Raw genomic sequence first — 17,327 nt, forward strand, 5'->3', positions numbered from 1 at the left:
GTCCTTCAAAACCCATAGTATTTAACTATATAAGTATGTAGCTGCATTTACCTAGCCCCTATTACTTAACATATGGGTTGTTTTCTGGGCTTGATGTTCTAAATGATGCTTTGATTGATGTACTTCTCCATAAATTGTTATTTTACTTTTGTAGTTTAAAATAAAGAACCATTCTGAACAGTCAAATTAAGGCTGGCCTTCCTTTAAAGTATTTGTTTTTTCCTCCAACAAAAAGACGATGTAGTTTGGGTCTTGTTTAATAACTAATACACCTTGGAAACTGGCTTTCTGTTTTAACACAATAGAACAGCTGGGTGCTTCAGCTAAGAAGAGAGAAGTACTTTTAATGTCACACTAATGAGCCCACACTGTGTTAAGTGGGACATCTGAGGTTGGAAGCCTCAGAGAACACATCTTCCGATACTAGCCAGATTAAGCCTTGTTATTTTTGGCTCACGGTAGATGTAACCTACTCCAGAAACATCAAGCAGTGTATTTCAGGAAGCATAGCAGGTGGTTAAAACATATTTTATAGTCTGAAAGTTGATAACAAATAACTCAAGTAGTCCTTAGGACCATTGCACCAAGCCGGGACCTCGGTGTCAATGAAGGGCCAGTAGGGAAGTAAAAGAGTGAATGACTCCTTGTAAAAGGTGGCGTCTTCAGGATGTCAGCTGATCCGACTTTTTTTTGGTAAATAAAGATAAACCAATTGGTCTATTTACAGCCAGGGCAGGGACACTCTGGCCCAGATGCCATTTTGACTTGCTTTCAAGCAGGCACTGAATAGCTATTAACCTCCTTTATCGAGCAAGGATTTTCAAGGAACTTCTATGTTTAAAGACTCTGTATTTGGTTCTAGAGATTAAAAAATTAGTAAAATCCCATGTTTTACCTATCCTAGAATTACTCACAATCTCCTGGCAGAGAGACACATAAACAGTCACAGTATAATGTGATTATAGAGATATGTGCAGAATGCCATGGGACCTCTTGGAGTAATTCTAAATGTTTAAGAATAAAGAGTCATCACATTGCCAGAAAATGGTTAATCAGTTTGGAAATTGTTGCTCTTAGCTTAAAATGGACACTATCCCAGATATTAAAATAATAATAATAATGTTTTATATATTACTTAGATGGTTCAAAGCATTGTCACAGATATAGAAGAAAATATTGAATCAGAGAGCTGGAAAGGACCTTAAGAAGTCATCCAGTACAGCCTGTCATTTAGACGCATGGAACTGAGGGCTGCATCCAGGGTCCCACCCTGACTCGATGGCAGGCATAGGGCTGTAGTTCACATCCTCTATCTAGTGGTCCAGTGGTCTTTCTCTTAAACAACTGACAATATCTCGTACTGAGCCCTCTTGTCCTATCTTTGGACTCATTATTAGCATGACCTGCACAATTAGGCTGGGAACTGAAGTAAGAGGTGTCTGCAAAGCTAACTGACACATCGGCTATCTCATTAGTGCCTATCTGAGTTTGCTGACCTTCCTATCTCTTCTTCATGTGAAATAGAATTACACTAAGGTTCTAAATACGATCTTCTCAGGCTTTGCCCCTCTATGCCTCAGTTCCTCCTTAATTCCTGCCAAATAGTTTCAGGAGTACCCAAGGCCATCTCCTGTGTTGGTGCACTAGCCTTTCTAAGTGTAGGTTATCTGCCATGTTCTTCTGCCCTGACTCTTTGGGGTGAATGTCTCATCAAGGCCAATTGCCGCTGAAGCCACAGCTGCTACTGACTCCTGCCAAGGAGGCCAACGAGTGCGCTCAGCTTTCTCGGAGTGGGTCTGAATCTACTGGCATCTTTGCTAAGGGGACCATCTTCCATTATTGTTTGCACCCAACTTGCCACATTCTGGGCTCTTGATATACCACCAAGATTTGATCGAATCTGGTGGAAAATCTCAGAATTATCTTTCCCTCCACCTGTGGCCCATTGGGCTACGACCAGGCTGTTTTCTCTAATTCTCACTTCTAATGGGTCCTGCATGCAAATAGACTCCGTGATGCTGGCCAAATTGGCTTTCAAGACATGACAAAATCCTAGGTTGAATAAAGCTTAGACTCTAAATCAGTACTTCACTATTTAGAAGAGCCTAATGTTAATACGGGTTCCAGGGAAAAAGAGGTCCATAATCACGGGTAACACTGGTTTCCACCAGTTAAATAGATTTTGGGGGGAAGAAAGAGGGGAAGAACAGCAGCTTTATTATATAATATAAATGATAAAATTATTTAAAATAATAATTTATTATTAAAATATGCATGGCATAAAATCCACTCATTAGAGTAAATGATTTTTAGTAAATGTATAGAATTGTGCGACAACCATCACTATAATCCAGTTTTAGACCACTCACAGCACTTCTCTCAAATTTACTTACAGTCATTCCCCACTCCCAGCCTGGCCCCAGGCAACCACTTATCTGCTTTCCGTCTCTATGGATTTGCCTGTTCTGGAGAATGTCATATAATGGAGTCATACGCTACACGACCCTTTGTGTTTGCCTTCTTTTACTTGGTGTAATGGTTTTGACGTTCCTCCATGTTGTAGTATGCACCCATAGTTTGTTCCTTTTTCTTGCTGGTTATTCTTCCATTGCATGGATATACCACCTTCTGTTCATCCATTCATTAGTTGATGGACATTTGTATTGTTCTCAGTTTGGGGCCATTGTAAATTATGTTGTTATTTACATTCACGTATTAGTCTTTGTGTGGGCATGTGTTTTTATTTCTCTTAGGTTGGAATTGTTCGGTAAGTGTACGTTTAACGTTTTAAGAACGTGCCAAACTGTTTTCCAAAGTGGCTGAACCATGTCTTATTCCTACCAACAATGTCTGAGGGTTCTAGTTCATAATATCCTAGTCAGCACTCGCTATCGTCTGTCTGTTGATTGTAACTATTCTGATGGGTGTGTGGTGGTAGCTCATTGTGGTGTGAAATAGGTTTTTATTCAGGTCTTCTCACAGCTTTTAACATAGCCATGTGCGTTATGAATCTCTGAAAGAAAATGGTGAAGAGAGTATGCAACATTTCCTAAACTTATTTGCTCTTGAAATTCTTTTTTTTCCCCTTAAATGAGCATATTAAAAGACCTAATGTTCTGCAGAACACATTTTGGGAAGCATTACATCATTTGATTATAACATTATTTTTAGCTTCGTTCTATGTGATATTTAATCATGAACAAGTGTTTGCCACGCGGTGATTTTGAATCAGATAGCATAGACGCAGAGGTTAACAGAATGTAAGAGTTAAAGGAGGATGCTTAAGAGATTTGTGCTGGGTCATTTTGGAGAAGCAGTGGTTTTCAAACTAAATGTCAGTTTGTTTTTCTCTGTGTTTTGTTCCTCAGCCCAGTCCAGATGGGCCCCAGGTCTCAAGTGGAGTTAGGCAAGGCTCAAGCTGAGATCCTGGCTACATTTTCCTTATCAATCCTCAGATAATAATCATAACAACAACAACGATCATAATAAAAAATCCAATTTATATTGATCACATCCGTGCCAGGCACTGTGCTAAGCACTCTTCGTGGGTTATCTTCCCCGATCCTCAGCGTAGGTACTAGTATTACGACCATTTTACAGGTGAGGAAACTGAGGCACAGAGTCGCCAGTAGCTTGTGCACAGGTAGCAGGAAGTGGCAGAGTCAGGATTTGAACCTGGGGCCTTAACACTAGGGGTTGTGTTCTTGAGCCATTCTGCTATATAGCCTACCACCCTCCAAAAAGGCAGATCAGCCTGAAAAAAGACTTGTCTGTCTGTCTTTCTTTTTTAAATTTATTTATTTTGGCTGCACTGGGTCTTAGTTGCAGCATGAGGCATCTTCGTTGCGGCATGCAATATCTTCAGTTACACACACACACACACACACACACACACACACACACACACACACACACACAAAAACTTCTACCTGGTTTTGTTGTCTCTAGGTTTTCACTTGAAAACCAGGACACGCGTTCCCACCGGGAAAATCTTTCCAGATCCCTGATCTGCATGACGCTACTTTACTCACTTCAACAACAATTTCAGGGCTTCCCTTGCTCAAAGGAAAATTCTCAGTCCCTGAGCAGGGCATTCAGACTGATTGCTATTTCCCTCCCCAGTCTGTCTCCCATAATCGCCCCTTCTTGGATCCTCTGCTGTGGGCAGATGCTTCATTGCTGCCAAAACAAGTGAAGCCATTCCTACCTCTGTGCCTTTGCTTCTCCCTGTTCTCCAGCCTGTAGTGCCCTCCTCTCTGTTGTTTGCTTGTCTGAGCCCTTTCCTGCCCTTGAAAATCCCCCAATCTCTAAGATGCTATTTCAGCAGAACTCAGCTCAGAGCGATCCTTCCCTTCTCTGAACCTCCTTGGAGAACCTACAACCTGTGACCCTGGTCATCTGTCCAACCTCTTCAGCCTCAGACTTGTTTATTGTAAACTGAGTATAAAAACAGCCCCTGCCTCATAGGGTTCTTGTCCCAGTTGGAATATGTAGAGCACACGATAAACTTAGCATTGTACTTGGCTCAAAGCCACAAGGCAAGTGCCCAATAAATGAAAGATAATATTAATGAGAGTTAATATTAACATTTAATTTTTATGACTGCATGATGCTTTGTGTTGTTTGACTCTCTCATGAGGGGTAGACCTCTTGAGAATGGGGATCAAGTCATGTCATAACTAATACAATGCCTTAAGCACCAAAGATCCTGGGGAATGTTTGTTGAGGATGGGCAAACAAACTTCAACCTGGGAGTCAGAAGCCCAATGTCAGTCCTAGCTCTGCAGGCAGCTCCTTGTCTGACCCTGACTTGTCTCCTTGGACTCCTAAGTTTCTTCCACTGTACATCATCCCCAACATTCTCTCTGAAGCTGGCTTCAAATCCAAGCCCTGAAATTGATTCTCTGTGCTACGTCGGGCACATTCTTTAACCCTCTTAGCCCTCAGTTTCTTCATCTGTGAAATGGAGAGCATAACATTGCTTCACTATTGGCTGTGAGGATAAATGAGGTAATGCTTGTAACATGCTCATCTTAGTCCGCAGTTAACAGCTGCTCTTCTGGTTGTTTTATTATTGCTGTTTAGCTCATAATCATTAGACTTGCTGATGTTTTTGAATATATGAGTTTCCTGGTGCTGCCATAACAAAGGAATACAAACTGGGTGGCTTAAAGAAAGAAATGTATCGTTTCACAGTTGTGAAGTCTAGAAATCCAAAGGCAAGGTGTTGGTTTTGATTGATCCTGATGAGAGTTGATTCCTTCCGAGGGCTGTGAAGGAGAATCTGTTCCAGGCCTCTCTCCTTGCTTCTGGTGGCCTCAGACATCCCTTGTCTTGTCAATGGTGCCCTCCCTGTGTCTCCACATCATCTTTTCTCTATGTGTGTCTGTCTCTGCATCCAAATTTCCCCTTTTTATAAGTCACCAGTCATATTGCATTAGAGCCCACCCTAATGACCTCATCTTAACTTGATTACCCTTATAAAGACATAGTTGCAAATAAGGTCACATTATGAGGTACTGGAAGTTAGGGTTTCAATATACCTTTTTTTTAGGGGGGTGGGGTCCCAATTCAACCCATAAGGGATTAATAACTGTACTCTCTAGAAAATACTTTGCTGAAAAAATGAGTTGGCATTTCTCAATGAAAGAGAAAAAAACCCCACAGCACTTGACAGTGAGTCTTCCCGACTCCACGACACCTGACATTCACAGCAGTTCATTTAACTGGATCAGACGAGTGGAATTTGTTTTGACAAAGATCTGCTTCTTTCCACAAAGCAAGTCCCAGGACCTTTGCCCCGAGTGGTATTTCCCACATGTGCTTTTGGAATTGCAAATCTATCATTTTTAGTTCATGACATTTTTTGCAGAACCCCCAGGATGGAAATAACACACCAGATCTCAGGCAGTTGGCGCGTTCTTTCTCCATTTTTTATAGCACTCTGCAAAGCTCTCATGCTGTTTACATGTGATTTATATTCCTCCTGTGGTCCTAAATGCATATAATAAAAACAGATTTAGAATATTAATTTGACATGGTTCAGGCCAGCATGGCCTAATACAAATTTATTTACTGGGGATGGTGAAAAATCTGAAAGGATGAAGTGAGAATCAGTTCTCAGTAAATATTTCTTGCCGACTTTTTACCTCACTGTTTCTCAAAGCGTAGTCCACTGGATTCCTTATGATGTTTGCCGAAGTTGCAGATGTCCAGGCCCCATCCCAGCTCTGCGGGTTCAGAGTCTTTGGGGGAGGGGTGCTGAGATTTGCATTTCTAATGAGCCCCTCATGCCCTGACTGGCTCTGGCCCACCCTGCATTTGAGAACCACTAGTGTCTGGCATCCCCCAGTAGATATCCCTTGTGTTTTCGGAGTCAAATGAGTTCCAGAGCTGGAGTCTGTCCAGGGCTGAGGGCGAGGAGAGCCAGGCAGACAGGTGTAGGGCAGGGGGTCCAGGGATACCCTGTGGGCATGGCGAGGGCAAGTGTGTCCAGTCCTCTGTGGAGTGGTGTCTGCTGAGCTTGGTGAAAGGACAATGTGGGTTTCGGGTGTGACAGGGAGGCCTGGAAAGGTTGAGGGAACGAGTATGTACTTCACAGCAGGTGGGTTGAGCTGGGGAGTGGATTTCTGGCAGCCCTGATGAAGAGATCTGAGCATCCATCTTAGTCCGAGGGTCTGGCAGTGGGGAGAGTTGAAGTGAGTTAAGGTGTCCAGGAGGGGTCTGGCCTCCACCCGGGGGGGCTGCTCAGTAAGAAGCTGGGCCTCAGAGCCACTCGGGGAACCGTGTGAAAACTCACTTTCTGAGTTTGAACCAGTCCCTCTGCATGCATTCTAGAATCTGTTTTCTAAACTCCCCGGGGGATCTAGTGTGACAGGCCCTTGGAACAGCATTTGGGAAGCACGACAGCCATGGAAAGAACTGACTTTGGGGATCAGTGGACCTGGTTGAGTCCTGGTTCTGTGACCTTGATCTAACTCCACCTGAGACACAGTTTCTTTATCTGTAAGATAAGGAGGCAAACACATTTTCTTTCTTTTTCTGATTGTTGTAGGAATTAGGGATAAGGGATGTGACACATTTAACACAGTTTCTGGTACCCAGGAGGCATTGTTAAATGGTGACTCCAGACCTTGTGAGAACTGGAATTCTAGGGATGTAATTAGGACAGGGTCTGTTGGGCATGGAAATCAACAGATGGACCCACTGATTGGAATTGGGATATAAGGTAGGGTCTTGGCTCTGACAATACTGGGTCTTGGTTTCCAGAACTGGAGCTAGAAAAAAAAAGAGCAAAATAACATCAATGCTTAAACAGTGTTTACCAAGCAGGTCAGACACTGTTCTAAGTACTTTATGCACAGCCTTACGGGTTAAGTACTATTATTATCTCCATCTTACAGATGAGAAAATTGAGGCTTAGAAAAATATGTGCATGATCACATGGCCATTATGTGGCAGAATCAAATTTCAGGCACAAGCTCTCTGGTTCTGGGTCTTTAGCAACTATTCTTGCCTATTTAAGACAAGTACAAGGTCAGAGTGGCCCTGGAACCACAATGCTGAGTTTCAAAAGTAAGCTGAGCCCTGGGAAAAATGGCCCTGGATATTTCTTTGCCATACATTTCTAGATGTAAGATTGTACAGCCACTTCATGCCAAAGTTAGAAAAGCTGGCCTCCTCATAACAGAAGCTGAGCCGTAATAAACCTGCCCTGTTGCCAAAAGCTTGATCTACTCTAACAGAAAACCCATAACACAAAATCGTCTTATATTGAAAATCTCTTGCTCGCTTTATATTTCATTCTTGTATAAGACTTGATCCCTTTCATGGGTTAATCAATGCTTCCAAGGGCCTCTCTGACCACTGCTCTTTTTCACCGGTTTAAGGCTCCTTCATTTGGTATGAATCTGATGTCTAACCAAGATTTCCTCCACATTACACATGAAGCACTGGCACTAATAAACTTATTTGTTTAATTCTGAGAGTATTTTGTCAGAATTTCCACATTTCATAACATTCTTCTCTTTCCTTTCTCTGTACTCCAGGGTATAACCTTCAGTAGCAGAACAAACCAGGCCAGTCAGCAAGTTGCCAAGTCCTGCAGACTCCTTGTCAAGGAGAACAGCTGGACCCATTTCTAATCAACGTCTCCAACACAATACCCTTGGATTGCTGCAGGAGACCAGACCAGAATTTGAAACTTTCCAAAGACTTCCAATAGACATTGAGTGCACATGGATACTTAGGTTGCCTTTGAGACCAAGGCAAAGAATACAGGTGTCACATTCACCCAAGAAGTCTACATTTCAACCTCTGTACACAGAATGGATGATGTTTATTGAAACAGCCCAAACCTCTTTCACAGTGCAAGGGATATAGCTCAAGAGGCAAGCAGGCAGTCCCAGAACCAAGGAATGGATGACTACAAATATCATGACAACTATGAGGGCTATGCCCCCAGTGATGGCTATTATCGTGGTAATGAATCCAATCCAGAAGAAGATGCACAGAGTGATGTTACAGAAGGCCATGATGAAGAGGATGAGATCTATGAGGGCGAGTACCAGGGCATCCCTCACCCAGATGACATCAAGGCCAAGCAGACCAAGATGGCGCCCTCCAGGGTGGATGGTCTTCGGGGCCAGGCAGACCTGATGGCCGAGAGGATGGAAGAAGAAGAGCAGCTGGCCCACCAGTACGAGACCATCATTGATGAGTGTGGCCACGGACGCTTCCAGTGGACCCTCTTTTTTGTTTTGGGTTTGGCCCTGATGGCTGATGGCGTGGAAGTGTTTGTGGTGAGTTTTGCCCTGCCCAGTGCAGAGAAGGACATGTGTCTGTCTAGTTCCAAGAAAGGAATGCTTGGTAAGTAGAAATTTTCAAAGGTCATTCTCTTTGTGGCATTAAAATCTGAAGGGGAAAGAGCAGTAAAATTTGTATAGCACCTATCACTGTTAGGTATCTTAAATCTATCATAGTGTCCTTGCAACACTATCATTTTACATCCATTTTGTCACTAAGGTATTTTTATCTCAGAGAAATTAATAGGCACAGGTTTACAAAGCTAGTAAGTATTGGAGCTTGGGTGCCTACCCAGATCTGTCTGAGTCCCAAGCTCTTAGTTCTTCTTTCCAAGTCTTTTTTTTTTCAAATTGAAGTATAATTAATGTACAATATTGTATGTTACGGGTGTACAACATAGTGATTCACAATTTTTGAAGGTTATGTTCTTTTTTCCAAGTCTTGTTGCCTCCTTGAGAGTCTGATTTCTCTCTTTTTCGTGTTAAACCATCTTCCATATCCAAATGACAAATTCATTTTGTGTGTGGCAAGCCAGGGGTCTCTTCCACTCAGTACTTCTCTCTATGTCTTTCCAGAACCTGATAGCATCTGCTCCTGGTTTCTCTTGTGTATAAGTGTTAGTGGGCTGAATGCCCATGTGCCTTGGCGATGAATACTGGGCTGAGCCACCCACAGAGCCCCTTCAGGCTGTTGGGGATCATGCTGTGAAGCACAGATGGATTCCATGGGATGGAGGAGCAGCTTTGCAAATCATTGATGAGACTAGCACCATCAGAGCCAAACATCAGATATCAGGGCTTGCGGCACAGAGGATTCTGTGAAGTTAGAGAGAGGATGGGCATAAATTGTGTGACATAGAAGAGATTCATCAAAATATAGACAAAATAGTCTTGGTCATTAAATGTCCTGCAAAACATATTCATTCTCTAATTTCAGAGTCCATGCAATTGATTGTTTAGCAAATATACAGCTACAGAGAACTTACTGTGAGTCAGGTTCTTCCTCAAGACGGAGACATAGTTATGACCCACAAGAACTCAAAATCCATCTAACAGCTTAGTTCATTCACTCAAAAGATATCTCTTACTTGTGTACCATGTTTTGGTCTTTGTGCTCAGGCCCTGGGGAGAAAATATTGAACAAGGTAGATGTAGTCCTTGACTCTCAAAGAACTTACATAAAGTAGGACAAACAAGCATTAACGAACATAGAGAATTATTTGATTATGGTAGGGATACCTGCTATGAAACACTTTGTGCCATTCTGGTCCCAATGCCTGCTTTAGAGCAGGGATTGACAAACATTTTCTCTAAAGCTCCAGATGGCCTCTGTCACCACTACTCAACTTTGCCTCTAGCACAAAAGCAGCCATAGACCATTTGTAAACTAATGGGCACAACTGGTTCCAATAAAACTTTATTTACAAGAAAAGGCAGTAGGCTGAATTTAGCTTATGGGCTATAGTTTGTTGGCCCCTGATTTCGAGCCACAATAAATAAGATTGGGATATAATATAAAGAAAATATCTGCATAGAGAATTGTCCCTGGAGGCTCTTAAAAATGGTTTTACAGGCTCACAGGTATAGAGATCAGACTTGTGGTTGCCAAGGAAGGGGAGTAGGGGAGGGAAGGAATGGGAGTTTGGGATTAGCAGAGGCAAACTATTATATATAGGATGGATAAACAGCAAGATCCTACTGTATAGCACAGGGAACAGTATTCAATATCCTGTGATAAACCATAATGGAAAAAAATATGAAAAGAATATATATATAACAGAGTCACTTTCCTGTACAGAAGAAATTAACACAACACTGCAAATCAACTATACTTCAATAAAATTTGAAAAAAAAAAAAAAAGAAAAATACGGGCCAATATCCTTAATGAATATAAATACCCCCCCCAAAATCAGCCTTAAAGAAGTAAATTCTGACACATGCTAAAACATGGATGAAACTTGAATTATGATAAGTGAAATATACTACTCACAAACACACACACACACAAATGGTTTTATCCATTCTTGCTTAATTAAAGAGACATTTAAAATGATGAGAACTCTGTCAGATATGGCCATCCAGAAACCAGAAGAGACCAAGTATATGCAAACAAAAGAAATGACTCAATAAGCAAGACGTCACCCAGAGTTTTTAAACACCAACAAAATTTTATTTTTTAAAAATTATTTTTATTATTTTTTTATCAACAAAATTCTGCTGTGTTTCTCTAAGTTTCAACAGATTTTTTAAAAAGGGCAAAAACCAAAACAAAACAAACCCCAACCTCCTGATCAAACCAAACCATCCCCAATTGATCTAAATATTTCCAAGACCATTATTTTGTTTTGTGACATTCTCAACTGAAACCTTGGGCCCCTATTAGTCCAAATTGGTATGTTAGTAACGCTTTCACTCCCTCTTGTTCTCTCTGCCACCTGGTGCCCAGTAACCTCATTAACAGCATGGTAACAGCTCTTGCTGGCTCCCAGGGCAAATGCTAGGAGTTGAGGGAACATGGTCCCAATCTGGAGAGCCAACATTTGTGCAATTTTACCTTCAGTGTTTATCATGAAGATGCTATGACTCAGCCCAAGAGGGGCAGGCAGACCCCTGAGCAGAGATGGACTCCCGATGCACTTGTGGGGCCCCCTTTATGGATCCAGGGAGGTGGGTGTTTGGAGGGTCTCGTGAGGCTGGCTTTTCCATGTGCTGTCTCATGTCAGCTTCGTAGTCACCATGGTGCTTATAGGATTTTTATCCCATTTGTACACATCAGAAAACAGGCTCAGAGAGCTGTATTTAATGTCACATAGTAATTGCTGGAGCTGGGATTTCAACCCAGATCTTTCTGATTTCAGGGTCTGTGTTCATTCTGCTATACCATACCGCCTTTCTTTCACACATGGTCTTTAGGAAGGAGGTCATGCCATGGGGCAGACTTCTTTCCAGTCATCAAGCATCCCATAGATTACTTGAGCACCATGGATTGCTTCCAACAGAGACATAGCATGGTGTGGGGAATAGTGGTGTGGACACTGGTGTCTGGCCACTAGGGTTTGGCAACTGGCTATATCATTTATTTTCCAATGACCTTGGGCAAGTCATCACTTCTTTAATTATCAGTTTTCCAATATATGGAATAGGGTAATGATACATCTGTTGTGAAGATTCAGTGAGATAAAGCTGGTAAAGCAATCAGCTCTCCATGCCCCTAAACTACTGTTTGTTCTTGTTACTTTGTATTATGACAGTCTCCCTTCAGCATTTACAGTGAATTATAGTTGCAGTGAGACAAGGGAGCAGCCTGGACCCTGCAGCCAGGTGGCCTGGGTATGAGCCCTTGCTCTGTCAATTCTTAGGAGGGTGACTTTGGGAATTACTTAGCTTCTCTGTGCCTTGGTTTCCTTCTCTGCAAAATGGAGATACTAATGGTATCTTACCTCATAGGGTTTTTGAGGGCTAAATGGATTTAATGCATTTAACTTGCCTGAAACAGTGCCTGCCCATAATAGGTGCTCATTTTAGTTATTATTGTTGAGGTTGTTATTATTACTAAGCTGATTGCTTGATAATGATGACTCATCCAAATTCAGGACTAGATTTTCTCAGGTGACATTGCATATTTCTTTAACCCAAAGTTATTTATAATAGGCTTTTAAGGTCAAGCTTCCCTACCTTGGCTGGTGAAAAGGCCTTTTCTGTTCAAGTGCTAACCCAGTTCTTTCTTTCCCCTTCCTAGCTGTTTTTTTTTTTTTTAAGACAATATTTTTTTGAGAAGTTTTAGGTTCACAGACAAATTGAGAGGAAGGTACAGAGGTTTTCTTTATGCCCCTTCCCCACACACATACATCGTCTCCTCCTATTATCAACATCCTCTAGTAGATGTACATTGTTACCGTTGATGAACCTACATTGACACATCATAATCACCCAAAGTCCATAGTTTATTTTTACTATAGGGTTCAATCTTGCTGTTACACATTCAATGGGCCAGACAAATGTGTAATGACATATATCCATCATTACAGTATCATACAGAGAATTTTCACTGCCCTAAAATTCTTTGTGCTCTGCCTATTCATCTCTCCCCCCTTCCCCAACCCCTGGAAACAACTGATTTTTTTTTTTTTTACTGTCTGCATAAGGTTTTTTCTTTTCCAGAATTTCATATAATTGGACTCATATAGTATGTAGCCTTTTCAAATTGCTTTCTTTTGCTTAGTAATATGCATTTAAGTTTCCTCCATGTCTTTTCATGGATTAATAGCTCATGTCTTTTTAGTGTTGAATAATATTCCATTGTCTGGATGTACCACAGATTATTTGTCCAGTCACCTACTGAAGGACATCTTGGTTGCTTCCAAGTTTTGACAATTATGAATAAAACTGCTATAAATGTCCACGTGCAGGTTTTTGTATGGACATAGTTTTCAATTCCTTTGGGAAAGTATCAAGGAGTGTGATTGCTGGATTGCATGGTAAGAAAAAGTTTGGTTTTGTAAGAAACTGCCGAAGTCTCCTAAAGTGGCTGCGCCATTTTGCTTTCCCACCAGCAATGAACGAGAGTTCCTGTTGCTCCACATCCTCGCCAGTATTTGGCGTCTTCAGTGTTCTGGATTTGGTCATTCTGATAGGTGTGAAGTGATATCCCGTTTTTTTTTCTTTTTTCTTTTTTTTCTTTGCGGTACGCGGGCCTCTCACTGTTGTGGCCTCTCCCGTTGCGGAGCACAGGCTCCGGACGCGCAGGCTCAGCGGCCGTGGCTCACGGGCCCAGTCGCTCTGCGGCATGTGGGATCTTCCCGGACCGGGGCATGAACCCGCGTCCCCTGCATCGGCAGGCGGACTCTCAACCACTGCGCCACCAGAGAAGCCCTATCCCGTTGTTTTAATTTGCATTACTCTGATGACATATGGTGTGGAGCATCTTTCCATATATTTATTTGCCATCTGTATACCTTCTTTGGTGAAGTGTTTATTAAGGTCTTTGACCCATTTTTAAAGAAGTATTTTGTTTTCTTATTGTTGAGTTTTAAGAGTTCTTTGTAGGTTTTGGATAACAGTCCTTTATCAGATGTATCTTTTGCAAATATTTTCTACCAGTCTGCGACCTGTCTTCTCATTCTCTTAACTCTCTTTTATTTTAAAAAGAAACTGGGGGAGTTCCTTGGTGGTCTAGTGGTTAGGACTCGGTGCTTTCACTGCCGTGGCCTGGGTTCAATCCCTTGTGGGGGAACTGAGATCCCTCAAGACCTGCAGCTCAGCAAAAAAAAAAAAAAAAAGGAAACTGAAAGTGATATGCTTCTGGACTTGACTCCTAGTTGATGTTCCAGGGAAAAAATTCAGAAGGAGAACTCTTCCTACCCCCAAATACGGGCCTCAAATTATAGATTATTTTGTTATTTTCTTCCTGGAAATGGATGAACCATTCAGAAAATAAAAGAAGCATCCCCAGGCTGGGTAACAAAAATATCTGGGTACCGCTGTGCCACTTTGCTGAGGTTTTAGAAAGATGAAAGTTTGCTTCCTTGAAGGGTTGTGTTTTAGTGAGTCACTTGTCTAGAACTGTCTCAGTTGGGGAAGAAGAAGTCCTGTGAAAATGTTGTTAGCATTGAAGGGTCAGCCCTGCTTCTTATAAAGTGGTTGGTCCCCTTTAAGACAAAAAGAATGCATTCATTTGTTAATTAGACTCTTTATTCTTACTTTTAAAAGAATTGCTGGACATTTCCGCATGCCTGTATTCCCTCTATGGCAATGCAAGACAGGCAGGTCCCAGCACTCAGTGTGTTTTATTCTAATGGTGAAAATAGAGTTCATACGAGAAATATAAAATACCAAACAGCACTATGCAATTATGCAATGCAATTTTCAGTCTTATCCCTGTTATTCAAATATGAAGAAAACAGAGACAGTGTGAGGGGTAGAACTTGAGGTTGGCAGGTTGTAGAGTTAAGTGGCTTGTTTTTATATCTGCTCTGCTGTTTAGTGGTTGTGTGACCTTGTGCTGATCTGAATTCTTCCTCTCAGAGTCTTCCATGATTTTAGGTGGTTGATGAATGAATCTATCAATATGTTTCTTTTTAATCCCCTTCAGGTATCAATATTATTCATGTATTTTCTAGCTATATGTAGAAAAAAATCATTTAAAATGACTTAAAGATAGGAAGTTTAGGACTGTCTGGCATGACATTTGCTTTTTCAAATGACATCAAATTGTTGGCATCCCTAATCATTGCTTCCTTATAGCTAGGATACCACTTAGTATTGATGACACATGGAACAAAGCAACAGCATCCTTCTCTGCCTGCATTTGGTAAATTGCCACCAAAGTTTTCTCGTAATTGTAAAAATACCCCTTAGGCTGCAACTGTGGGTGATTCCTACCTTCATGCTGATCAAAAGAAAGAGAGCCTCATTTTTAGGTAAGAGTTCCCCTTTTGCCTTCAGAATTTTGACTTCCTGGGAGGGTCTAGTGGCTCAGTGGGTATTTTGTTGGCTGTTAGTTTTTCTTGCTATCTGCAGCAGGAAGGCTCAGGGAGTCCTACGCTTCAGATAGTGATTTAGAACGTAACAGGGGACCCCTGGGGCTTGGTGTCATTATGAGCTAAGGGAGGACATGGAGCAATGTCAGATGGAGTGGATTCATTAGAATAAATTGCGTGTTGAATTTCCATAGCAGCTAGGAGATGGATGTATTACTCTGCTGTCATGAAAGATTATCCTTTAATTGTTTTATATGCAAGTTCGAAGTGAACATCAGGGCAGAGCACTTGATTTATGAGCCACTTTTTCTTTAGCCCTGAATTCAGAGTGTCAGTTCCTGAAAGGAGGGGCCACCTGTACCCCAGAGTCTGGCACAAAATACGTGCTCAATAAATACTTACTTAGCCTCATGGAAACAAATACTCATGATGGTGAAATCCACCACTAAGAATTTTCATATAATCTTTTTGTGTTGGATTATATCAGTTGTCCTTATTTATATTTTTTAGATCATGGGATTCTTCAGAATAGAATGAAAGCCAAGACCTCCCTTAATAGAGTCTACACTGATTGCCATATTTAGGAGTGTGGACTTGGTTCCACAGGCAATGCAAGAGCTATTAAATGGGGAGCTATTAAATGGCTTTGAGGAAGGGAGTGACAAGGTGGTTTAGGATGATGACTCTACTCCTGTGATTTTGGTACTGGGAGTGGTTCTAGAGGAACAGAATCTTAAGAATGAGTTTACTGAATTGGTTCTGGAGCTTCTGGAATCAGTTCTCTAATCTGGTTAGATTTAAAGACACTATTGACTCTATTTCCCATAGTAAAGAGAGCACTTCCTGTTCACAACATGATGTGGCAATAGGGATACACAAGATATCATCATTGGATACTCCTATTCAAATACTTACAAGAGGCAAGGATCTAGGTGAGCATTTTTGTCAAACTAACTGCTGTCAAAGTAACGAATATGAGATTGGCTGGTTGCTCCTAATATCATTGACAAAGTGGGAAAAGAAATTAATGAACTGAGGACTTGAATTCCCAGCACAAGCACTGCATAAATGACCCAAAATCTTCTATGTCTGCCCTGAAGGATACCTTTATCTCCTGAGATTGCTGACAACCAAACCCAGTATCTCATCCTCTGAGTGGCTGAATTACCGTGCAGGTTGAATTCCCAGCCTCACAGCAGGTCTACTGTTAAAGTAAAGGCATTGATAAGGAAGAAATAGGATCCTGGAAGTTGGCATGGGGATGTGTGGGAAGACCCTGTTGCAGATGGGGACATTGAACTCCTAAATTTTGATCAGTTCTCTTCGCCAATAGAAGCAGGCCCTCCACTCGTCTTGAGGGGATTAACCTTGCGTTGATGAGGAAGCTGTAATGGCCTCCCCTTAAGGCACCTGCCTTGCAAGACATTGTTGATTCTCCTCAGGACCCCCACCCCTCTTTTCTTCTGGACTTACAACTAAACTCAAGTCCCTGCAGGTCCCTAAAAGTGAGGGTCAAAATGTGACCCATGAGGAGTTCTGCTACACTGCAAAAGAACTACTTGGTTTTTCTAATTTACACAGAAGTTCAGGGAATATGTGTGGGAATGGATATTAGGGGGGTGGGGTAATGGTGGAAGGAATATAAATTTGGATTGGGCCCCATTAATTGATATGGACCTGATAAACAGAGATTTCTGCATTTAATGTTGAAGCTCGGGGAGTTAGAAAGGGCTCTACTAGTTTGGTTGGTTGGTTGACTAAAACATGGACCAAAAGTTGGCCCACAGTAAATGAACTTGAATGCCAGACCTGCCTTGGTTTAATGTAGAGGAAGAGATTCAAAGGCTTAGGGAGATTGGAATGTTAGAGTGAATTTGTCATTTAAAACCTACTCACCTGCCTTGGGGGGTTACACAGGACACACCTTTCACCATGACTATGAGAAATAAATTTGTGAGGGGACCCCCAGCATCCTTGAAGAGCTCTGTGATCACTCTTAGATGTAAGCCAGACCTCGCAGTGGGGACTTCAGTCACTGAAGTG

The 17,327-nt window shown here is 41.8% G+C and overlaps 1 protein-coding gene across 3 annotated transcripts in view; it reads left to right on the top strand.

Annotated features, from left to right (window-relative positions):
* Positions 1-8,327: 8,327 nt before the first annotated feature.
* SV2B (synaptic vesicle glycoprotein 2B) overlaps positions 8,328-17,327 on the top strand; it is an 82,236-nt gene continuing 73,236 nt past the window's right edge. For 2 of the 3 annotated variants that reach the window (XM_032623501.1, XM_032623502.1), the window contains exon 1: positions 8,418-8,868. In XM_032623501.1, coding sequence (XP_032479392.1) covers positions 8,418-8,868 — 451 coding nt within the window. Of the gene's footprint in view, positions 8,869-17,327 lie in introns of all 3 variants that reach the window. The other variant, XM_032623500.1, reaches the window with a different exon arrangement.

This window comes from Phocoena sinus, chromosome 2, assembly GCF_008692025.1.
Source record: "Phocoena sinus isolate mPhoSin1 chromosome 2, mPhoSin1.pri, whole genome shotgun sequence".
NCBI classification, from domain to species: Eukaryota; Metazoa; Chordata; class Mammalia; order Artiodactyla; family Phocoenidae; genus Phocoena; species Phocoena sinus.